General features: G+C 40.6%; 1 protein-coding gene and 1 gene segment (V, D, J or C); both read left to right on the forward strand.

The window, feature by feature from the left end:
* Window positions 1-25,406, forward strand: part of LOC121933882 (T cell receptor alpha chain MC.7.G5-like) — a 112,876-nt gene that overhangs the window by 11,735 nt on the left and 75,735 nt on the right. The gene's annotated exons all lie outside the window — the stretch shown is intronic.
* Window positions 5,483-6,998, forward strand: LOC121932844. The segment is given in 2 exon segments: window positions 5,483-5,631; window positions 6,495-6,998. Coding segments are annotated over 2 exon segments (468 nt in total).

The raw sequence follows: 25,406 nt of genomic DNA on the forward strand, positions 1-25,406 counted from the left end.
TGATTCCTAGTGGAAAGATGCAGGTAGTGGGTTGGTGCTGATTTCTGAAGCTCCCATCCCCTTTCGGACACAGGACTTTATCACACGAGGAAAATTGGAGCAAAGAGGGGTTTAAATGGGGATTATCCAGTGATATTCATGTGATTGTGGTAAAGATTTTCACACACGATCATGATTAAAGATAACTTATCCCGAAAATAACCAGGGAATAATCAGCAACAAATCATTCATGGGATTTCCCTGGTTATTCCTGTGATAAGTAATCTTTAATTGAGATTTGTGTGACAATCTTCACCACGATCATGTGGATATCACTGGATAATCTCCGTTTAAACCCCTGATTTTCCCCATGTGTGATAAACTCCACATGATGGTGATGTTGAACCACCCCAGTCAAACAATGCATTAGTTACACAACAAACTGTAGTTTTCTATAGCACACAGAGATCCTAGATGCAAACCACATCCTGTGGTGAACCATCCCACAAGTTTCAACTCCTTTTAAAATGTGCTTACCCAGAGAAAGAGACAATTGCAATGCTTATGCAGTGCAGCTAAAACCTAGAAACTGATCAGATTCAAAGTCCCTCTTGAATCTTCTCTGTTTGATCCAGGAAACAAAATATGCATCTCTTTTGGACCTTGGCTGTTGTGACCACAGTGGTCTCAAGTAAGTAATGGCTCATCCATTTCACTTTCCTATTCTGGACCTCCAATATAATACACACACACACACACACACACACACACACACACACACACACACACGAGAAGCAATAAAACAACAAAGAATGGGTATGCATAACTAAATCCAATTGGCTGTGCAACAGGGTGTATAGTAATTTGGAACTAAGCCACACTGTGTCCACTGGGAATTTATTTATAGATTGGTGTGGCATATCAGTAAGTAATTCTATTTTTGGACATATTTTTTCCATATTGCAGTGTGTGAAATTGCTGCATTTATTTTTAGAGCAGGGCTAAACAATTCCCAATGTTCTGTAGGCCATATCCTTCCCTGAAATGACAATACACCCCCCAGCTCAGAAACGCAGAGGGAAATAAAAGGAAGGAAAGGTGATAAGAGTCCCACTTCTGGTTTAGGTATACAGCCTCAGGGGCCCTGAAGCCCATTTTAGGTCAGAACAAGAAAAGCAGGAAACATTTTTCATTTTTCATGAAAAATATTTAGCATGGAAGGCATTAGAAGATGTGTTTCATAGGCTGAATGTGGTCCATTTGTCTACCCCTTGTTGAGAGTAACTGGTCAGAAAAGATCTTTGGCTTGTAGAAACTGATAGTTATAAAGATATTTTTGACAGTATGTAGAGAGATCTTGTAACACCTTTAAAACTAACTGAAATAAATGGAAAGATTTTTTGACAGTAGTTCATCTTTTCCCGATGCACAGTATTTTAAAACTGAACTGATTCACCAGGGAGCCCCAGAACAGTTCCAGAGCTGACTTTCATCTGTCTTTTATATCCATTAATCTTCTGGCTTCATTTTCACAGAAGGGAGTGTTGGAGGACCAATAACCCAGACGGAAGAGATCGTGATCGTTCCCCAAGGAAGCCATATCACGCTCAAATGTATCTATGATTCAACTATTTTCTATCTATTCTGGTATATTCAGCGCCCCGGACAACCTCCCAAGCTCTTTCTGAAGGATTTTGGAGGTGGCTCAGAGGAAGGGCACATTCAAGGTTTCCATGCCACAAAGGATAATACCTTGAGAACCTTCAACATGGAGAAATCCATTAGCCAACTGAGTGACTCTGCTGTCTACTTCTGTGCTGGGAGTGACACAGTGAGGAGGAGCAAAAGAGAAGTCAATCAAAAACAGGCAAAGAAAAAGAATGAGAGTAAAGGAGAAACAGACACACAATATTCAGGTATCCAAACTGTACAGATCCAAGCTAGATTAATTTGACATCAAGGCCTATTTGATTCAATAGGATTTAAATCCAAGAAATCATTTCTAAGATCTGGCTAAATCCTGTGCCTAAGATCTAGATCGGGTTTCTCTTGGAGTGCATCTACACTGTAGAAATAATGCACTTAGACAGCACTTTAAGTGCTCTAGCTCCAGCCTATGGAATCTGGGAAGCTGTAGTTTTACAAGGTCTTTAGCCAAAGAGTGCAGATGCCTCACGAAATTCCAGGATCCTGTAGAACAGATACAGGGTTTAAAGTGGTCTTAAACTGCATTATTTCTACAGTGTAGAGGCACCCTTGATGAGTGGGGTATAAATATAATAAATAAAGAAATAAAGGATATGTTTCCATACATATACAGTTGTGCTTTAGGGGCTTTGTAAAAGCAGTCCTGGACACTGCAGAAGTCTGGCCTTCCAGGTTCAAAGCTGAGTCCAGGAGCACACTCAAATTGTCAACCTTGGAAAAAGAATGGTTTCAATCTGTTCCCCTCCCCTTACAGAAAATTTGTCATATTTTTATTAGCACTGCATATTGGGAAAGAAAACAAACATCCCACACAATTTGCATGAGAATCTACTTTCAATAAACTGAAAATAAAAAATTAAATATATAAGAGAGAGAGAAAAAAGATAGCCAATATAGTGTAGTGGTTTGGGTGTTGGAGGAGGACTCTGGGAGTTTAAAATCCCTGTTCAGCGAGGGAAACCCACTGGGAATCTTGGGCAAGCCACAGTCTCTCAGCCCCAGAGAAAACCAACAGCAATCTAGCCATGAGAACCCCATGAGAGAGTTGCTATGAATTGGGCACAATGTGAAGGCATGCAACAATAACAATAACAATAACAACAACATTGCAAATAAATATATTTTGTTGACAAAATAAATCAAATTTTGGGCAACAACTTATTTGTAGTATATTGTAGTAATTCAGTCCTACTTCAGTATTGCTGGTGGGGGAGTGCTTCCAAAATACTGGAAACATCCTGTTTATTTAAAGTGTTCGGACCTTGTATAGCAGATGTAAAGAGCTGTGAAGTCCAGGATTAACAGCCGGAAGGTTGTAGTGGCATCACTAGGGTTGGTATCACTCTAGTGTGGTTCATGGTGTCACCTCTATAGCAGCACCATCTGCTAGCCAGAAAAGGGGGGGGGGAAGGATCAGCCATTGTGGAAATTGGGGAGTCCACAGGAACATGCAGGATGCCACACAGCCCCTGCCCTCCACTACAAGTGCTTGGCTTCTCCATGCACAAATGTGCATCAGGCTTCAAAAAATGTCCCCTGCCTCCTCAGATTTTGACATCCAGGGCACTGCTATCCACTGCATGCCACCCTTGGGGACACATAAAGGGAGGAGGGTGGACATGATGGATCCTCTTCTTCTTTTTCCTACTTCAAGCAATACTAGCCAAGGTGAGACAAAGGGGGTGGAAGCCAGCACAGAGATGCCTCAGCACTCACTGCCAGTCCAATTGTCCCCACCCCTGACAACCTGGATGAGGTCTCCTTGGGGCACTGGGCATGCCACCTCCTCCTTCTTGGTGGTCAACCCTTCTGATGGGTGTCACCAAGTGCTATACACACCCACCACACTCTCCTAGTGACGCCACTGGAAGGTTGTCACTTCTGTCCCCATCAGCATATGATACTTCATTCTGTCTCATGGAAGAACCAGCCCTAGGTATTTGCCTGGTGTGGTTTAGTCTCACTGAGACAGACTCTGGTGTTGCCATCTTTCTTGAATAAATCTGAATAAATGCTCCATTCCTGGAAACCAGAATCAAAGGGGAAATGTTACATTCCATGAAGATGGATGCAGTGTAAATCCCTCCCCACAAGGTGGAGCCATCTGATCAATGGCTAAAGTCCTACACAGTGATAGACAGCTGATCCATGTGCAACTTGTTATAGTTGTTGCTGTTGTTGTGTGCCCTCAAGTAATTTCTGACTTATGGTGACCCCTAATGGTAGTGGTCTTTTCTTGGCATGTTTATTCAGAGTGGGGTTACCATTGCCATTCTCTGAGACTGAGAGACTGACTTGCTCAAGATCACCCAGTGGGTTTCCATGACCAAGTGCAGATTCGAACCCTGGTCTGCAGGGCCATAGACCAATGCTCAAACCACTACATCATGTTGGCTTTGTCTCACAGAGGTGGGCAAAGGATGCTCCTTAGGCCATAGGCTGCCCTTGGGGCTCCAAGTGTCTGAAGTCAGTCCCATAAACTAGAGGACAGTTCAGAACAGTTCTCAAAAATTCCCCCCTCTGGGATGGAATGGGAATGGAAAGGAAGGGAATGGAATGGAACGGGTGATGGACATGTGTGCAGTAAAATGTGTTCCCCACTCATTCTATTCCCTTCCCAGCCCCTTTTGGACCATTCTCCTTCTGTGCCAGGAGCCTGTGCTGTAAGGTCCCTGGTCTTTGGAGGCACTGACATGATTATTAACTAGCCAGTGGGGGAAAGAGTTGATCAACAGTAGCTGGTTGCAACCAGAAAAGAAAGGTAGTGCTCTCTCTCTCTGTTGAGCATTGGAATAGTCAATAGTTCCTGCACAATGCCAAGAATAAGACATACATGTGTGCAACTCTAGGGTTGCATCTACACTGCAGAATTAATGCAGTTTTACACTGTTTTAACTGCCATGGCTCAATGCTATGGAGTTCTGTGAGTTGTAGTTTTGTGAGCTATTTAGCCTTCTCTGTCAGAAAGCTCTGGCATCACAACAAACTATGAATCTCAGGATTCCATGGGATGGAGCCATGACAATTAAAGCAGGGTCATGCTTCATTGATTCTGCAGTCCAGGATACGGATGTCCATATTACCAACAAGAATCCAGCCTTATACCTTCTTGTTCCCCAGAGAGAAAAAACAAGATCAAAAGGAAAAAGTTTAGGATGGGGGTATAGCTTGTGTGTGTGTGTGGGGGGAGAGGGTAGGGGTTTGTACCTCCAAATAAGAATGCCAACTCCCCCTCCCCATTAAATATTGCTTCAGTTCTCAAATTTCTAGATGCTAAAAATGGTTCACCCTAGATCTCCTTTATTTGTTGTGTTTGCATTCCCTTGGTCACTTTGCCCGCCTCTTTTCTTCTAATGCATAATTTGTCTTTCTAACTATTAAGTTGAAGTTTTAAATTACTGCAATGCTAGGAATTTGGGGAATGAAGGAAAATAACATAGGAAGGAACAGAATTCTTACTGGATCCCATTTGGGGGGAAAGGCAGGATATAAATGCAATAAATAAATAAATAAATAAGTGGGAGGCAATGCTCTCCTCCCCTGTGGCTATATCTATTGTGGAAAGAAGGAAATATGGCACAATGCAACTCTTTTTAAAGTAATAAGAAATTCTGATAGGCCGTGGGTGAGGGTGGGCAAAAAGAACATCCAACTCTCTAGGAAATGCTTTGCATGTCATCACCCACAAGAGAGCAGAACTCTGTCAACATCAGTGTGCCATATCTTGTGTTAAACCTCAAGAGCTCTGGTTGCGCATTGGTTAAGTATCTCAGCTACAGTACACACCAAAAAGTGGAGTGCTGAATCTTCATTTTCCCCTTATCTCTCATTCAGTAAACTGAACAAGGAAGGAGAAGAAAACGTTGAGAAGGAAGGAGGGAAAGGAAAGGGGAAGAATTATACACCCAACGATGCCAATCACATTTGTTGTGATACTTTTTTCAGGTGGGTTACTTAAAACCTTTGCTCATTTGTTATCTTCCCCTTTGCTCTGTGTTAGATTCCAAATAGTCCAGCAGGCAAAATGTGTGTTTTATTATCTCCTGTTCTAGCAACCTATAAATTGAGCCATTCAGAACTCTAGGATCGTGGTTATGGAAGTATACTTTAAAATGTATTGAATGAATGATTCCTCTAGCCACTAAACCACACTGGCTCCCTAAGCCTCACTGGCTCTTACCTACACAAACAGTCAGTTCTGAGCCTACATTCATTATCAGTTTCCAAAGAAATTTCTTGAGAGCCCTCTTCCTTACATCAGAAATAACCTTTAAAGGCTCAGTTATATGCAGACCTACCTAGGTCAGGTGTACATTGTAACAAACTTACTGGGACCGGCTTCTAAGGAGTTATCCATTTACATGGCTCGAGTATCTGTGTATTTTTAGCATTGATCTATGATTATGCTAGGAGGTATGTACCACAGAGTGAGGTGATGGACAGTGTGAGCACCACAGATGCCTCTATATTATATTATAAATATATTATATTATAAATCATCCAATCCTTGTATTCTGGAGAAAGTTAGCTCTTAAGGAGACCTCCTGCTCCAAATGCTATCGGGGTTGCCATCTGTTATTAGAGGTTAGAATCTATGCCCTGAATCCTATTTCTAGTTCTCAGTTAGAATAGACCCATTTTCAGATCAAGTAGTTCCCAAACCAAGGGAGGTCCTACTGTTTTGCCAGATGAGGCAACAGTGTGGGTCCCTTACATGGAAGAACATTGACTAGCAAACTGGAAGTAGTTGGCTCCACTTCTAGGGATGCATTTATTCACAAAAGATTTTCTCTTGCTGGTTCTACCAGGAATCCTTCAGGGCAAAGCTGAGATCATTCAAGAGTCCATCAAGACAGCACTGTATGGAAAACCATTGGATCTCTCTTGCAGTCACTCCTCTGCTACAAGTGAAACCATTTTTTGGTACCGACAGTTCCCCAGCCAGGGTCCTCAATACATAGCATCTGGATACAATGGAGATGTTAAGAGTTCAGAGGTAGAAGGAGTCTTGCGTATCTCCAAAGACCGAAAGTCCAGTGTATTTGTCTTCACCAAAGTCATCTGGGAGGATTCTGCGGTGTACTACTGTGCCCTGGGTGACACACTGCTACATCCTGGTTGGTCTGCTGTACAAGAATTGATTCATTCTGGCCCTAGATCAAGGAGGTACACAGAAGAGATCTCTGAAAAATGCACTCTTCTCTTTTCGTTTGCAAGTAGTGTTGCCAGGTTATCAAAATAGCAATAAAGGACACTTGAAGTTTATGACACGCAGAGCTGACAATCAGAAAGTAGCTATTATCAAGTTTGCATTCCACTCAAATAGCAAATAAAAGTATTAATTTTTGTTAAGTGATCTATGTACTTCTCTGAAAAATTAACATGCTGTTCACATTCATATATTTTATGATGCACATGATGTTTCTTTCTTTGTTAAGGGCATACACCTCAAAATACAGAAATTTTGAGAGGGTACCTTCTTCAGTCTATTTAAAAGGAAAAGCTTTTCACCTTTCAAATAGGCAGGCAACCCTATAAGGAACAAGCTTCCCAGCTGACACATAAGTGCCATTCCTCATAATAAGGGATAGCTGGCAACTCCATATGCAGGGAAAATGGATTCTAACTTCTGATGACAAATGTTCTAGTGAACAGAAGTACCTAAGGACATGTATCTAATTTTCCCCACTTAATTTCGTTACATTTTAGAGCCTAGATCAATGGTTAGGCTCAGGTAGAATACATCTTTTGAACCAACTGTTGAATGGTAAATCAGCACTCATCTAAATCCTATTAGTTTAATGGGTTTGTTTTATTTGAGATTAGCAGCTGGGTTCAGTCTACTAAGATCATGGAAAACTTAGTGGGGGGGGGAGAGAACTGCTGAATGAGCTTTCACTAGAAATTCCTATGTGTTTCAGTTATGTGTGACTTCTTACAAGAATACAAAAACAGCAGTAAAAAAAAAACCTTAGGGATAGGCTTTTCCCCATTAGATATTTGGTGTAGAACTGCCAGGTTACCAAATCCTAGGAGGATACCTAAGTTAGTTTGTATACAAGCTAGTAGGTTTTTCTTCTTCTTACTTATGGTCATCCTAAGTTGGGAGTCTTCAACATACTGGTGACACCTTCCCCTAAAACTCTGGATGACCTCTCCCAGGAGTTTCATCTAGATGCTAAATAACATGGGGGACAGAACATGGGGTTCCACAGGCCAACAAGCAGGAGGTTGAACAGGAGTCCCCAACACCAACTTCTGAGTCTGCCCCCCCAAGAAAGACTGGAACTACTCCATAACAGTGCTCCCAAGTCCCATCCAAGAAAGGCAGCTGAGAAGGATACCATAGTCGATGGTATCAAAAGCCATTGAGAAGTCTAGCAGGACCAACAGGGACACACTCCTCCTGTCCAATTCCCTCCAGAGGTCATCCACCAAGGAGACCAAAGCTGTCTCTGTCCTATAACCAGGTCTGAAGCCAGATTGAAATGAGTCTAGATAATCCATTTCATTAAAAAAAACAAAAAACCCTGGAGCTGGGAAGCTACCAATAGCCCCAGATTACTTGCAGTCAAACCATTTTAAAATCTACAAGACAATGATGATTTAAACTTCTACCCCGAGGGTTTTGTTGTTTGTTCACTTCAGGCCACCAGAGGGTGACTTAGACCTTCACGCTTTCCTCATTGTATTGACTTCCACTTTTGAAAGAACAACCACATCTCACTCGAAAACCACAACTTGGGTGACTCAAGACTATGAAAGAGTATTGTCAAAGGGAAGGGAGCAGAGGAGGTAGGGCAGAGAGACAGTTTGCCTCAGGACAGCTGAGATCTTTTCAAGCATAAGAAAAGAGAGAGAACCAGCTTTATGTTGAGAACTGGCTCCAGGAAACCAACAATCACAGAGATGCTTTCTCCTCCTAGAATTCGTCGCTACTTGGCTGTTCTTGGAACATTCCTTCTGCTCTTGGAACCAGGTAATATTCTCACTGGGTGTTCCTTGGTTGTTAATTTAATTGTATATGTTCAGCAGGGCTGCTCAACAATATATACACACTAGTGTGTGACTTCATGGTTGGTAGCTCCCCTTCATCCACAAAAGAGGCACTAGTTTTGCAAATATAAAGGTTAGATTGAGTCCAGACTTGTCCCTTCTACTATCAGAAGAGTTCCTTGTGTTTATACCCATGGTCAGAGAAAAAGCAATTTTAACTAATTCCTCCTTTTCCTTCTAGCCCAGTCCCATGAAGTTCTAGAGTGGTTCCTCACCTTCTAGAGTAGATTTTATGAGAGTAGGGAGCACTGCAGAAGGGAGGGAAGCAGTGAATTTCATCTCCTTCTGGTAGAAAAGTTTCATGGATGGAATATATTAGCACAGGTATGCAGGATCAAACCTTTCAATATAGGGTGGGATCCAAAGAACCACTGACATCTCTGGAGACACCAAACACTCTGTCTTTCCTCTCACCCTCCATCTCATATACCAAAACTCTGATTATAATTCCCACAAAGTGGCACTTTTAGATACTGGGAGACGGATCATAGTCTATTGATAACTGTACTTGAAATGAAGTTAACTTTGAAAACAGGAGAGGAAAGGCGATAGACAAACCAGATACAATTAATCTGATTTCCCCCATTTTTCAGGGGCAGGTCAAAGTGAGTCTGTGTCGCAAAAACTTCCTGAGATGTCTATAAAAAAAGGACAAGATGCCCTTTTACATTGTAGCTTCAACACAATGTCGAGCAACCCTGACCTATTTTGGTATCGCCAGTTTCCCCATCAAACTCCAGAGCATATACACACTGAAAATAAATATTATCCTTCGGATCCACATGGAAAATACTCGGGGACTTTGGACGTTGGGAAGAAGACTGTGGATTTAACGATCCGTGAGGTGTCTCTGATGGATGAAGCTGTATATTACTGTGCTCTGAGACCCACAGTGATGTTAGAGTGCATTGCTGCCAGCACAAAAACAACAACATAGTGGGGTTTGGATGGGGGACTAAGGTGAGAAAGAATTATAGAAATCTTTATAAACTTGTGTGATTTCTTGTTTGCAGGCATGTTTCAGAGTTATGCAGTGTTCCAATTATCCACCCAAAGAGAAATCCAAGAAGGACAGACAGTAACACTGCAGTGCAATTTCACAACATTTGACTCCAGCCCAAATCTATTTTGGTATCGCCAATATATGGGCAGGGAGCCCCAGCTGGTCTTGCATGCTTACAAAGCTCCAGGCCAGAAGAATCAGTTTTCTGATGGAAAGTATTCTGCTGTTTTGTTTATGGAAAACAAGACGGTTGCTCTGACAATAAAAGACACCTCATTCCAGGAAGAAGCAGTGTATTATTGTGCTCTGAGTCCCACAGTGAGGCAGTCCTACTTCTGCACTCATACAAAAAGTAGCACTTTAGATGCTGAGATGATGCTGAACAAATCTGAGGAGGAATTGTGAAAACTTTTTTCCCCTCCTAATTTCTGTTCTCCAGCAAAGTAACAGCCTGCCTGCCTTGCTTGCCTCCTTCCTTCCTTCTTTTTCTTTTCAAGTATCTTTTCAACTTTCGTGGTGCTGGAGGAGAGTTCTGCAGATACCATGAGCTGTCAAAAAAAAACAAAGAAATGGGTCCAAGAGCAAATTGGGTCTGAACTCTCCCTACAAGCCAAGATGGTTAAGCCAAGACTCTGGTTCTTTGCACATATCAAGAAAAGGCATGGCTCACATGCTGGTCTATGATTGTAATAAAAATGAACTGAACTGAACAGAACATTAGAAAAGACAATCCTTGGTTAAGGAAAAGGCTGTAGGAATAGAGGAAGACTACATTACAAGCAGATAGGCCTAACCATGAAAGCTATGACCCTGAATTTGCAAGACCTCAGTAGGTCTGTAGATGTCTAGGATTGTGTCTACACTGCAGAAATAAAGCAGTTTGATACCAGGTTAACTGCCATGATTCAATGCCTCAGAATTCTGGAATTTGTAGTTTTGTGAAATATTTAGCATTCCCTCTAAGAGAATCTGTTTAAAATCTGTTGCAAGGTTGTTATATCCTGTTTCTGGTGCTGAATATGCCAAACATCACCTGGACTGCCTGCACCAGAACCAGAATTTGGGCCATGTGTCATCTGAAGAGGACATGTCAGAACAGGGAGAGAATGGGCCTTTTGTCCCCTATAGACAAGGTCTTAGAGGAGGTAATGGCAAGCCTCTTCTGAATAAAGCTCGCTAAGAAAAGCCTAGATTAGATCACCATAAGACGCACACAACAACAACACTTCTCCACATAACAGTGGAAGGAGTTACAAGTGTTCTGCTCTCCTTTCTTAGGATAGACAAGAGTTATCAGACACTAAGGAGATTATTGCTTGGCCAAATAAGCCATTTCACCTCTTTCATCTTAAATTCTGGATCCAGGATGCCCCCAGACGTTATCATAGCTAAATCACCACTGATCTAGGTGGGATGCTGCTGCTCGGATGCATCACGGGGTGAAGCCTTGTTCAGACAGCACTTTTTCAAAGTCAGGGAGCTTCTGACTTAAAAAATTGGCCAGCTATGTGAGGCTTGACCTGGGATGACAGCCTGTCATTTTGTTCAATTCACAGAGTCTGGTAATGTCTTAAGCCTTACAGCTGAAGGGATGGGGAACATGGAGCCTCCAAATTCTCATCTGTTCTAGCCAGTATGACCAATGAACAGGGATGATGGAATAAGGGGACTAAATAAACAAAAATCTTCCAGGCACCAGGTTGGGGAAAGCTGGTTTAGACAGCTCTACCATCAGCTTGAGAGCCAGTGTGGCATTGTGGTTTGAGTGTTGGACGATGACTCTGGAAACCAAGGTTCAAATCTCCACTGAGCCATGAAATTGATTGGGTGACCTTGAGCAAGTCACACTCTCTGAGCCTTAGAGGATGGCAATGACAAGCCACCACTGAAGAAACTTGCAAGGAAAATCTTACTATAGGTTTGCCTTAGGGCCGCCATGTGTCAGAAGTGACTTGAAGGCACACACCACCAACAACCATCAGCTTATCAATATAATCAGAAAACTAGAACTCTCAAGGTGCTTTTAGTGAATTATGATTGTGTTTAGACAAGCAATGTATAATTTGTAAGACAAACATTTTCTCCCCTCCACTCAAGGCATGTCCTGTTTTTCTATTTCTGACCGCTAGAGGGTGAGATAGACCTTCAGTCATTTCCCCTTGTGTTGACTTCTACTTTTCAAACAGTTTCACCAAAACCACAGGTTGTTTGAGTCAAGGCAATGAGAGAGCATCATGAAAGGGCAGGAAGCTGATAAGGTCAGCCACAGAGAAAGTCTAGCCCAGCCAGCTGAGATCACTTCGTGTGCAAGAAACAAAGGAGAACTAGCTTCATGTTGAGTCTCTTTAGAAAGCCAACTATTGCCAAGATGTTCTCTCCATCAAAAGAAGCCTACTTCTTGGAGGTTCTTGGAATATTCCTTCTGCTTCCAAAACCAGGTAATATTCCTTTGAGTGTCATTGTGGCCTCTGTAAGTGTCTTTTATTTAGTTTACCTGTAGGAATACTCAACAATATAGGCTACTAGTTGCAACCTGATGGCTGGTTGTCTCTCCCTACTCATTATGTCTTGAAAGCAGAATCCAAAGACAAAATGGGTTGAAGCCAGACTTGCTCTTCTGCTATTGGACAGGTTCCTTCATGGAAAAGAGATAGTGGTGGACAAAAGTGTACCAGAAATGCCAAGTGTAAGAATAAATTAGCATATCCCCCTTAATCCCACTTCCACCTACAGTTTGCTGGAATTCTTTACCAAGTTATTTTGGAGGAATGATCTCCAGAATAGATCTCCTGGAGAAAAAGAGTATTTCAGGGATGGTGATAAAAAGGGAACTGGTAAAAGGCATCTTTCCCACACTTTTCTCCGACAGCAGAAGAGTCTCTTGGATGGAATATTAAAGAAATTTATTCTGGACGGAACCCAGATGGAACATCAAGGAGGAATCAGAGAACTATTGGGTGTCTTTAACATCTCCATTGCAGCATTTTAGGTGATTTTTCCTACTCCACTTTGTCCCAGCTGTTTCCTGAAAACCAAGTAGAAAATTGCATGTAGTAATGTTGTTTCATATAATAGACAGATGGACTAATTCAACTGAACTCCATTTTTTTCAGGGGTTGGTCAGAGTGACTCTGTATTCCAAATGTTTTCTGAGAAGTCCATCAAAGAAGGACAAGATGCTCTTTTACACTGTGCATTCAATACAACATCAAGCAACCCTTATCTATTCTGGTATCGTCACTTTCCAAATCAGTCTCTTGGACAAATACTGATGAGACATAAATTTTCTCCTCTGGAACCAGCCAGCAAATACTCTGGGACTTTAAAAGGGCAGACTTTGGATTTGACAATTGGGAAGGTTTCTTTTGCAGACGAAGCTGTGTATTACTGTGCTCTGAGTACCACAGTGGTGCTGGGGGCATTGTCTCTTCTTCAAGAACCCAAAGGATGGCAGTGGGACTAGAGAATGAATGTAGTTTGACACTATTTTAACTGTCATGGCTCCATCCTGTAGAATTCTGGGATTTGTAGTTTGTTGTGGCACTAGAGGTCTTTGACAGAGAAGGCTAAATATCTCACAAAACTACAAGTTCTAGAATTCCATAGCACTCAGCCATGGCAGTTAAAGCGGCATCATATTGCATTAATTCTCTAGATGCAGCCAAAGACAGGCAGAGACAAGGGGGAGGTAGGTAATAGATAGATATTTTCATAATCTTTTCAAATTACTGTTTTTTCCAGGTATCTCTCAGAGTGACTCCATCTTCCAATCAGAAACAGAGGTAGAATTTCGGGAGGGACAGATGGCAGTGCTCCATTGCAATTTCACTACTACGGACAGAAACCCATATCTTTTTTGGTATCGCCAATACAAGGGCAAAGAGCCCCAGATGATCGTACGTGCTTATAAAGATACGTCCGGGAAGAATACTTTTTCGGAAGAAAACTTTTCTACCATTTTGTTTTGGGAAAACAAAACAGTTCCTCTAACAATTAGCAACGTCTGTCTTCAGGATGAAGCTGTGTATTTCTGTGCTCTAAGGCCCACACAGTGAGGCAGCCTTGCCTCTGCACTCATACAAAAAGTAGTGCTTTGAACGCTGAGATGAGGGTTGAAACAAACCTGGGCAAACTTGTGAGTTTGCAAAATCGCAAGCTTTTCTTTCTTTGCTGCAAAATGAGGAATATTATTGCCTTCCAAGATTAGGAAATAAACATGTACATGGTTCAGAATTCCATTTCTGTTTAAAGTCCATTTTGGAGTGGTGAGGAAGGATTGTAAATTTCAGAGCAATCTAAATGAATATGCTGTTGTTGTTTTTTAAAAAATTAATATCATTTTCCATGCCAGCGAAATTACATGAAAAATATAGTTGTGTACTTTGTCCCTGATTTGATTTTATGCCCAGTTCAAAGATTTGGGGTGAGCATACCCCGTTCAGAATACTCCAGGAGCTGCCTGGAGTATTCTGGCCCCAAAGCTGCCCCATATTCCCCCTTAGTGATGCCTTAGCAATTGCCAACTGGAATTCCTTTGCAACAATTTACACACAGGCTTAGTGTCAATTGTATCAGCTCTGAGAGTGCACATGTCTTATTCATTAACCATAACCTTTATGTGGTGTCATTAATTTTACAACAACCCCATGAGATTGGTCAGACTAAGAGAAGGAAGGAAGGAAGGTAGGAAGGAAGGAAGGGCCTCAAAGTCATACCTGAAGGAGGAGCAGAAGCTCAGGCTACATCTACACTGCCGAAATAATGCAGTTTGATACCCCTTTAACTGCTATGGACCAATGTTATGGAATTCTGGGATTTGAAGTTTGTTGCAGAATTCTGGGATTCGCAGTCCAGAGCTCTTTGACGTCAGAGGCTAAATATCTCAAAAATTTACAAATTCCAGAATTCCACAGCACTGAGCCATGGCTTTTAAAGTGGTGACAAACTCCATTATTTCTGCAGTGCAGATGAGAGCTGAATCTCCAAATCCCAGTCCATCTACAGCACACTGACTCTCTTAGAAGGTAGAGACAATATTTCACTGTATTGATTTATTAGACTGCAATTTTATATTGTCCATATCTGATTTTTTTTTTAAATCCATCTGTTTCTTGGTTAAGGTTAAACTGGCATGTTCTGATCTTGGTAGTCTGGGAACCATGATATCTTACCCGTTTAGATAGGGTAAGATATCGCTTCCCAGCTACTGAACCAACTCTTTAAGGCAGGGATAGGGAGCCTCCATTCTGAGGTCATTCTCAGCTCTACCCTTTTCCTTTCCACTGGCTACAAAAACAGAAGGAATGGACTTCTCTTCCTCTACCAGTCCTATATGGAATTACAGGCAGAGTCTCCCTTATCCAGAATTTCAAAATACTCCAAAATCCAAAATTGTCCATATGTGTGGCTGAGCTAGTGACACCTTTGGTTTCTGATGGTTCAAGGTACACAAAGTTTATTTCATGCACAAAATTATTTAAAATATTGTGCATAACATTACCTTCAAGCTATATGTATAAGGGGTACAGGAAACATAAATGAATTTCACGTTTAGATTCATATCCAAGATATGCAAATATTCCAAAATCCAACAAATAAATAAATAAACAAATTAAAATCCCAAATCCAAAACACTTCTGGGTCCAAGCATTTCGGATATGGGCGACTCAACCTGTCCAGAAAATTGCATGGGAAGAACTCAGTCTGGACTCGAACCCTGATGTGTCATGTGGGAAGTGGCTCTCCCAAACTCAGGAAAGTTATTTTGAACAACAACTCCCATAATCCCCAGCCAGCATGATCAATGTACTGGCCGGGGGATACTGAGAGTTCTAGTCCAAAAATAATTTCTCCAAGCTTCGGCTTTAATCTTTTGCCTCTACCTCGGTCCTAATTCAGATCCAGGGAAGATATGCTGTAATTTGCTTATGGCGGTGGAGCAGAGAGGCGCTTGCCATTATGTACTCCTTCCCCTATTAACAAATAATGTTGTGAATGTGATTAATCTAGATGGCTGCAATGAGCATCTTCTGCCACCAGGTGGCCCCATCTGTTCAATGGCTAAGGTCCTATTCAGTCTTGTGAAGTTGAGGTTTTCCATAGCAATAGCCTGTCTGTCAATTTTTATGGCACATAAAGGCCTAAATATCCTAAAGGGCAATAAGATTTACTGTGGTGACATAAAGAAGAGAGCAAAAATTTTTAAAGCATTTTTTTTTGTTCATTTGTGTAGATTATGATGTGTGGCTGAATTACAGTCGCCCCTCCTTTTTTGCGGGGAACCCATCCCTTTGCAAAAATGGAGTTTTGCCTATATTCAAGCCCTGTTGGCCTGAATATAGGCGCAGGTGCACAGGGCTGTACAGGCGCCTGCTTTGGGCATGCGCCCCATTCATTCTTCCTCCGTTCATCCCTTGCACATAAGCAAGGGACATGAATCTGAAGACTCTGAGAATGGAGGGAGGACTGAATATGTTGTTGTATTAATCATAATTACAGTCACACACACATGCACACACAGTCCAGAATCCTGTTATCCCAACTCAATCCTTTAAAATCCTTTAGTCGCAATTAACGTATATCCATTGCATCAATTGCTAAATTAAAAGTCAACACTTAAATATACATCATTGATTGAATGGATCTACTCCAGTTGTGCGTACCAGTAAGATTCAAACAATACCGTGTGGAAGGGCAAGATGAGTAAGGTTGGGGAGGAATAAGGTTGGCATTCTTTTGCTGTATTAAAAATACTAATCCAAGTATTCCTAAAAACCTTGCTTGGTATCAATGGTGTAGCTCCTCCTGCCCATTCACGATAGTGGCTGAACAATATAACAAGCAGTGGCTGATTCTGTTGAATTCACTTTACTGACAAGGGCAAAAAACCCCACTGATGCCAAAACCAAAATCAAAAGGAGGAAGGGGAGGTCATATGAACCACTGAAGTTGTAGAATGACAGAAACATTTTGTGAGCAGCCAGCAGGGAGAAGCTTTGAGACCAAGCTGATCTTCAGCCAAGCATCTTTTTGATCTGCCTAACTTTCATTCAGTTGGATATAAATATACAGATTTTTCACCATGATCTTCACATCAGCATTTATAATATTATTGACTTTAACATCTAGTGAGTATTGTTGTTGTTTTATGCCTTCAAGTCATTTCCAATTAATGGCTATTACATGCTTATTATTTATTCTTGATGTCTTGTCTTTCCTCAAGGTGCTTTATATGACACTCTTTCTCCTTGCTTTCTCCTTACAACTCTGTGAAGCAAGGTCAGGCTGAGGGATGGAGTAACAGACACAAGATAATGGGACTTCTGCAATGGGACTGTCTTCGATGTTAACTACATGAAGACCCAAACATGTGTTCTGTGAGCTTCCAATATTTCTATATGTGAAAAGCTGATTCCCCATCCCATTCCTTTTTTCTTCCAGAGATCCTTCTGTACAAAGCTGAAAAGATTTCCCAAGAGTCCCTCATAGTAAGATCAGAAGGAAAAAGTCTGGATCTTCCTTGCAGCCACCCCTCTATTTCAACATCTGAAAGAATCTACTGGTACCAACAGTTCTTCAACCAGGGTCCTCGAGTCATTGTATCCGCATACAGTAAAGAAGCGAAGAGTGAGATACTAAAGACGGTCACCTTGATAGTTTCTGAAGACAGAAAATCAAGCATTCTCTCCTTCAGCAGAGTTAGCTTGGAGGACTCTGCAGTATACTACTGTGCTCTGGATGCCACAGTGTTACACTCCAGTGTCTCTGCTGTGCAAGAACTCTTTCCTTTGGTTTTGACTGAAGATGATAGCTTTGATGGAAAAACATCAGTCCCACAGAAACACACAATGGCCTTTACTTTCAAGGAAAGTTCTTCACTTTTTTTAAATGGGAGTTTAGGATAGTAAAGGAAATGGCTGTTTAGCTGCTTTCAAGTTGACTTCGACCCATGGTGATGCCATGAATGAGAGATCTCCAAATTATCTTATCCTCCGCAGTTCTTCTCAAGTTCTGCAGACTGATGGCTGTGTCTTCCTTTATTGAGCCTATCCACCTGGTTTGCAGTTTTCCTCTCTTCCCACTGTCTTCCACCTTAACCAGCATTATTGTCTTTTTTAGTGAGTCATGTCTTCTCAGAATATGGCAAAAGTAAGACAGCCTCAGTTTAGTCATCCTGGCTTCTAGAGAGAATTCAGGCTTGATTTGATCTAGGACCTATTTATTGGTCTTTTTAGCAGTCTATGGTATCTGCAGAAGTCTTTTCCAGCATCACATTTCAAATGAGTTGATTTTCTTCCTATCAGCTTGGGCACAAAGACGGAGCCCATCTTAGGCCCACTGGGAAAAATAATACTTGCTGGTGTCTCAGTTCAGATAGCCTGAGAAGCACTGGTCTAGAAACACTCCCAAGGTTAATTTTCTCAACTTTATATTGTTAGCCGCTAGAGGGCAACTGAAACCTAAACTTTCCCCTTACCTTTCCCTTGCTCAGATCATAGGCTTAAAGAAAGCAAATGATCTATGTGACTCCTCAGAAGGCAGGGAAGGTGGGCCAAGAAAGACGTTGATACATTTGAAAGCTGACCCAAAGAAACTAGAGGAGCTTTGACTTCAGAACTTGGATGATTGAGAAGATGCAGTCTACAACAAATTATTGCTTGGTTTTTGTGGAAACTCTCCTTCTGCTGCTCAAATTTGGTAATTGATTTGTTGTTGTTGTTGCCGTTGTTATAATATGCTGTCAACTCAGCTTTGATTTATGACAAATCTGTGAATGAAAGACCTCCAAGGGACCCTGTTATCAAGTGTCCTCTTCAGGACTTGCACGTTTTGGGCTGTTTCTTCCTGTATTGATCTGGTCTTCCTCTTTTCCAATTTCCTTCAGTTTTTCCTTTCCCAAAGACTCATGTTTTCTCATGAAATGTCCAAACTGCAGTAGCCCCAGTTTAGTCATTTCAGCTTCTATTGAGAGTTCAGGCTTGATTTTTTCTAGGAAACATGTATTTATTTGTCTTTTTTGTGGTCATGGTATCTATCATACTTGGTATAAAGTGACAATCTGACTAAGAAAAATCCCTCTTTATTATCCTAGTTTATTTGGCATATCCCAGAAGGATTTAGAGAAATAGAGAGATATAGAAAAATAATGTTCTGATGGGCATTTGGGATAGGTCTGTTTTTCCTTTTAAATATATGGAAATTTAAGTGAATGCTTTGGTTGATACATGAGCATCCATCCTTTCTCTATATGCATAGCTGATTCCTTACACCCCTTTGGTTTTCCAGGGATTCTTCCATGCAAAGCTGAGATGATCACGCAAGAGCCCCTCATGGTCGGATCAGATGGAAAAGAACTGAATCTGCCTTGCAACCATCCCTCTGCATCATCATCATCAGATTACATCCATTGGTATCGACAGTTTCCTAACCAGGGTCCTGAGTTTGTAGCATCAGGACACAGTGGAAAAGCAAGGAGTAATAAATTGGAGGGGGTCTTCTTGTTTATCTCTCAAGATCGAAAATCCAGCACTTTGTCCTTCACTAGAGTTTCCTTGGAGGACTCTGCAGTGTACTACTGTGCTCTGAGCGACACAGTGCTATCTCCTGGTGTCTCTGCGGTGCAAGAACTCTGCATGAAGGTGGCACATTTGATGGGTAGAAGCCTTTGAAAACAAATGACAGCCTTCTTGCAGGAGAGGTTTTCCACTTGTCTTGGTGGACATTTAGGACATAAAGTCAAAGCCAAATTCAAAGCCTTGGGAAGTAATTTGCAGCAGGATACCTCACTGCTCACTGAGATGAGGTCCACATAACAATTTGAATCAAAGTAAGTAATGTGCCAAACCAATCTCCAGTGCTGTTTTCTGTATAAAACAACCACATACGAATTTTGCACAGAATAAGTTCTGAACTGTAAACAGGCTTTAAAAACCATATGGTTTCCAAACACTTTCTTGATGCTGGATGGAAATTGCTAAAATTACTAGTAGCTTCCTTTGAGAAAAGGATTAAAAGGATGCCTTACCCTGCATATGTACGTTATATGATATGAGTGTGTTTTAATGGAGATTGTATTTTTGTACTGTTTTATATTTTATAATAGTTCTGTAATGGTTTTATAGTCTGTAACCCCACTTCGATCCAACGGGAGAAGCGGGGAAACATAAATAAAATTTATTATTATTATTATTATTGAAGAATTACACCCTTAAAGCTGATTTGTATAACATAGTAAACAAATGCTTTAAATTATTGTATAGAGCAGTGGTTCCCAAACTTTGGTCCTCCGGGTGTTTTGGATTACAGCTCCCAGAAGCCACATCCAGCTTGGCCAATGTTCAAGAATTCTGGGAGATGCAGTCCAAAATATTTGGTGGATCAAAGTTTGGGAACCACTGATTTCATAAGCAATGATCAGTTGCCAGTTCTTTCCAGTAGGAGGCATCGGCACTACTGTAGATTTTCATTTTCTGTTTGTTCATACAAAGCATGTCACAGTTTTGAAGCGTGAGGAAGAAAACCTTACGTCTTCTGTGCTATCACCTTGTAGGAGAGATAAATAGTGTCACTTTAAAGCTGACAATAGTCACTTCCCTAGCAGAGAAAACCACAAGCGGTTAGAACAAAGTCAGAAAAGGAAAGCAAAATTCTTGCACAGCTGACTATTACCCTCAATGCTGTGTAACTTGGATTCTTTACAAACTGCTGAGGAAGAACCAAAGAAGAAGGAGAAGAAGACAAAAAGCTTGCTGTTAATGGTTAATTTTTAATAGAGGCCATTTTTGAATAAGGTTGTTCTAGATATAGATATCATCCTCATCATGATCCTCATAGCAACATTCATTGTTCTATCAACTGTATCTCTAAGTAAGTAACCTTTTTAATTCTGCATTTCTGTTAACCATCTGTTCATTTATTTATTTTAACAAATCTTCTGTTTCATAATTCATAAAGTGTTCAGATATTACTTCATATTGTGCTCCATCAACAGTTTCTCCCAGTTTACCTCCCATTCCTCATCTAAAATATTTTTAATATTTCTTACTATTGTTATTTGTTGTTGTGTACCTTCAAGTTGTTTTTGACTTGTGGTGACCCTATCACCCTAGTTTCCAAAGTTGTTGTTCAGTATTCAAACCAATATAGCTTGACTCTAAGTGAGCCAAAGATCAATTCCTGCTTCACTTTGAATAGATGCAAGCCACAACAAAAAGTTTTGCTGATTCTCCCTGTCCTATTTTCATCCTATCTTTGCTTACTTCTTTTGAAGATGGAAACTGATCTATGCTAATGGTACAAATTCAACTGGATGAGTCTTCCTATAGACCTTGTCTTCTTCCACAGCAAGATACCTTGATCATGAGGACAGTCTGCAAGTAATGTGCTCTCTTGGAGGTTGTTGCATTTAATAATAATTTAAAAAATGCATCAGTCCATCTGTCCTCATAAGAGAATATTGGTTAACCAGTAACTCAGATCCAAACCTCTTCTCTCCAAAATGAAACAGCAGAATTGTTTCACCCCCTTGTACTTCTTCTTCTTCTTCTTATTTATATAGCGCTGTAGATTTGCACCTACAACTGTCTAATGCCTTCCCAGCTACATCTATCAATTAAGTGGAGTATGAATTTTTGCTAATAAAGACTCATGGAGATTGTTGCCTGTTCATGTTAAGTGAACAGTTTTGATGAACTGATGGCATGTATCAACTGTTGTCCAAAGAGTTTTTTAAAAATGTTTCTTTTGATATGCAAGTTTCAAAGTTGAAATGGAATTGCCAGGAAATGGGATCTGATTTTCTTCCATTCTTCCCCTTAGGATGCTTGTAAATTTCAAGGTGAATTCAATAATCCTCCTCTTTTTTCTTTTTTGTAGGAAGGACTCATGGAGAATCCGTGTCCCAACCAGAATCTTTTGCTTTCGTCCAAGAGGGACAACCTATTTTGCTGCAATGCATCTATGAAACTACTTACTCTGGTCCAACGCTTTTGTGGTATGAGCAACATCCAAATCAAGCCCCCCAGCTCTTGCTATCAAACTATGAAGCTCCAAATGAAGAGAATAAAAAACGCAGGAGGGGATTCTCAGCCACCCAAAAAGGGAAGTTTTTCAATTTGACTAAGGAATCTGCAGAGCTGAGAGACTCAGTTATCTACCTCTGTGCTTTGAGGGACACAGTGAAATGAATGATGCGGACGGCAGAACAAAAACACACCCAGCGGCAGAAAGCAGAACGCCTGCTGTGCACAGTGAATTTAAATGCATTGTAGGGTTTCTCATGCAGCATTGCTTTTCATGATATCAGACCTCCAATACTTCACAGATGAAAACTGGGACACATGTGCCCAAACAACATCAGAGTATGGTCAAGATGGCACAAGTTATTGAAAGAAGATAAGAAAGGTTAAAGGAAATTAAAACTTCAGAAGATTAGGAAATTACACATGTAAAAGTATATTTATATATACAGATGGATAAGAACAAGAACTGATTTATAGGATAACCCTATTTGAAATATTTGAAATACCTAAAAATGTATAAAAGAGTTTTAAGGTTTGTTTTTTTAAATAAACACTACAATGTTATTACACATTAGTCATCTCGAGGAAATGAAATAATGATGTCAATGAACAAATTGATGACAAACAAAACTGAAGAAACAAAACCAGAAGTTATCTAAAGGCTGAAGAAATGTTTACCGAATTAATGTAAGAATAAATTGTCTACTGTTATACTTTATGATTTGTGGCTCCGCTCTGGGCCCACAACAAACTCCAACTCCCAGAATTCCATAGACTTGAGCCAGGGCAGTTAAAGTGGTGCCAAACTGGGATATTTCTCCAGTGTGGATGCAGCCTGGGTGAGCTTGGGAAAGTCAAATTCTTTCAGCATCAGAAGAAAGCAAACTCCTCTCTGATAAACTCCTTGCTTTGGAAGTGTGAATGATGCTGACACATGAAAAGAAATGTGAAGGTAGAGAACCATTTAAAGCTGACTGTGCCTCTACAACCAAAATGAAATCTCATTTGAGAGAAAGGCAGGATATAAATCCCACAAACAAACAAACTCTCTTGTGATAGATGTTCATAGTATTATTAGAATAATTGTGAACATCATTCCCCCCAGCTACAAGAAGAAGAGGAGGAGAAGGAGGAGGAAACTGAGGAGAGATGTAGTTGTTGGCTACATCTTTAACGTAATATGTAGTTTGACCCTAAGTAGATGCATTGAGGTAGAATTCAAAGATATAGCTGTGTGAGTCTGTAGAATCAGTATCTAGAGAGATCTTGTAGCACCTTTGAACTAAAGAAAGTAGTTGGCAGCATGAGATTTCATAGACTTTAGTCTACTTGCTCAGATGCATTTGGACCAAATACATGACGAGGGCCAAATGCATCTGAGCAAGTAGACTTAAGTCTACAAAATCTCATGCTGCCAAACTCTTTCTTTGGTTACCCTCAAAGATGCTACAAGACCTCTCTACATGCACTGAGTCTTTCTCCACCAGGTGGAGCCATCCATTCACTGGTTGTGATCCTTTCTACTGAAATATTTTGATCTGACTGAAAGCTAGTACTTTTTTTTATCAGTTTAGGAATACGAAAGGAGCCCAACCTAGATTGAATGAAATATCTAGAAGCTTATCGCACACATTCCCCCCCTCATTATGGGAATGGGAAGGGAATGCTCGTGGCTGCGCATAACCGAGAAAAAAATGGATTTTATCACACAGCAAATTATCCTCAAAATGGGCCCATTCCATCTCCTGGCACCAAGCCATCCCCATTCAGTGCTGAGGCGCATCAAATTTTTGGGCCGGAAGACTTCAGGCCGAGCAAAATGACATGCCTCAGCACTGAATGGGGACAGCTTGGTGCCAAGGGACGGAACGGGGCCATTTTGAAGATGATTTGCTGTGTGATAAAATCCATTTTTTCTCCGTTGCATGCAGCCCCAAATGTCCCCTTCCCGTTCCCATAACAGAGAAAATAATGTGTGTGATAAGCTTCCAAGAGTCCTGTTTTGCAACATGCCCGCTTATATGAAAATCATTTAAAGCAGAGGAAGAAGGCAATATTCAATAGTACAGTATAGTGACCAGAATCTCCTTCTACACAGTTGCTTTTGCAATATCAGGAAATGTTGATCTAGGGTAAGGGTCGGAAACTATTGAGGTTTTTTCCTAACCACATGAAGAGGTAACCACAGATGTGTCACCTTCTGAATTGCAGAGGAAAAAACAAAAGAGGAGAAGGCAAACCTAGATCACTTGTTGAGGTTGGAAAGGAGACAACCTCTTTTCTTCTGCCTTTGAAAGCCACCAGAGGAAGAATCCCCTCTAGCTGGAGCATCAGCAACCTTCAGGATGATCCACAAACATGGATGTATTTATTTGATGTTTTATTGTATTGTATTTGTTTTGTTTTTAATATATGTTGTGAGCTGCCCTGATCTTGGGAAGGAGCGGGATATAAATAAAAAAATTATTTATTTATTTATTTATTCATTGGGCAGAGGAATCTTGATAGACTACTTTTCTTATGTAAGTGGGACAATCATTAGAAATTTAAAATGTTGATCAAAAGAAAGGGGAGCTAGATAAATCCACTTCATCTTATTCACTTTCTCACTCACTCAGGGCTCTCATTCTGTTTTCTATCTCCTATCTCTATTGACAGACAGAAACAAGCAACAATACAGGTTGAATATCCCTTATTTGAAATGCTTGGGACCAGAGGTGTTCCACATTTGGGATTTTTTGGGGGGGATTTTGGAACACCTGTATTTGCATCATGACACATAAAGAAACTTCAGAAAGCATCTCTGGATCTGTGAGATGGTGAGATATGTGCTATAACTGTTAGCAGCAGTTGTGTCAGCCAAAGAAACAGAACTAGTACTGGAATTAGGTATGCCATAAATTTCTTGCTGGTGATAACTGCCACAGAGATTGCTGCATGTATGCCTCCTATTCATAATGCTGCTAATTATTGATTACAAAACTTACAAAAGTTGATTACACAACTTTTTAAAAAAAAAGTACAGTATGCTAGTTTTGTAGGAATTTGGTGCTAAATCCAAAAATGACCTCAGATTTGGTGAATCATGGACAGTTTTTTCAGTACCTGCTGTGACATTTCCATATTGTACTATGCAACTGAATGAAATAATCCTGCAAGGAATTCTCCTACAAAGAGTAAGAAAAAGGTCAAAGTCTGGGACTCCAAAAATGAATTTTGCCAAGCTCTGCACATGTCATCATTTTAATTTTCTTTGATCATTCTGGTGCACCAGAAGACAGATTATGGCAGGGGTGGGAATATGTTCAGCCTCTCCATGTCGCTGTGTTGTAACTCCCAGAATTCTTCTTCTTTGGGCTGTTGCAAACTGTGATCCTACCATTTCTGGACGGCCACATATTCTTCAACTCTACAGTACTCTCTTCCATGATCAAGAAAGATTTGTATGGAATTGCAACATCAAGTGGATTTCAGAGAACAACTGGAAGTTCAAGATTCCAAAACATAAAATAAAGAGAGAGTCATAGTTCGAGACAGTTGATAAAAGTAGGACCATGTTTTTTAAATTTACAGCTCTTTATAAATAAAGGTTAATAATAATAATAATAATAATAATAATAATAATAATAATAATAATAATA

The sequence above is a fragment of the Sceloporus undulatus genome, chromosome 6, assembly GCF_019175285.1.
Source record: "Sceloporus undulatus isolate JIND9_A2432 ecotype Alabama chromosome 6, SceUnd_v1.1, whole genome shotgun sequence".
NCBI classification, from domain to species: domain Eukaryota; kingdom Metazoa; phylum Chordata; class Lepidosauria; order Squamata; family Phrynosomatidae; genus Sceloporus; species Sceloporus undulatus.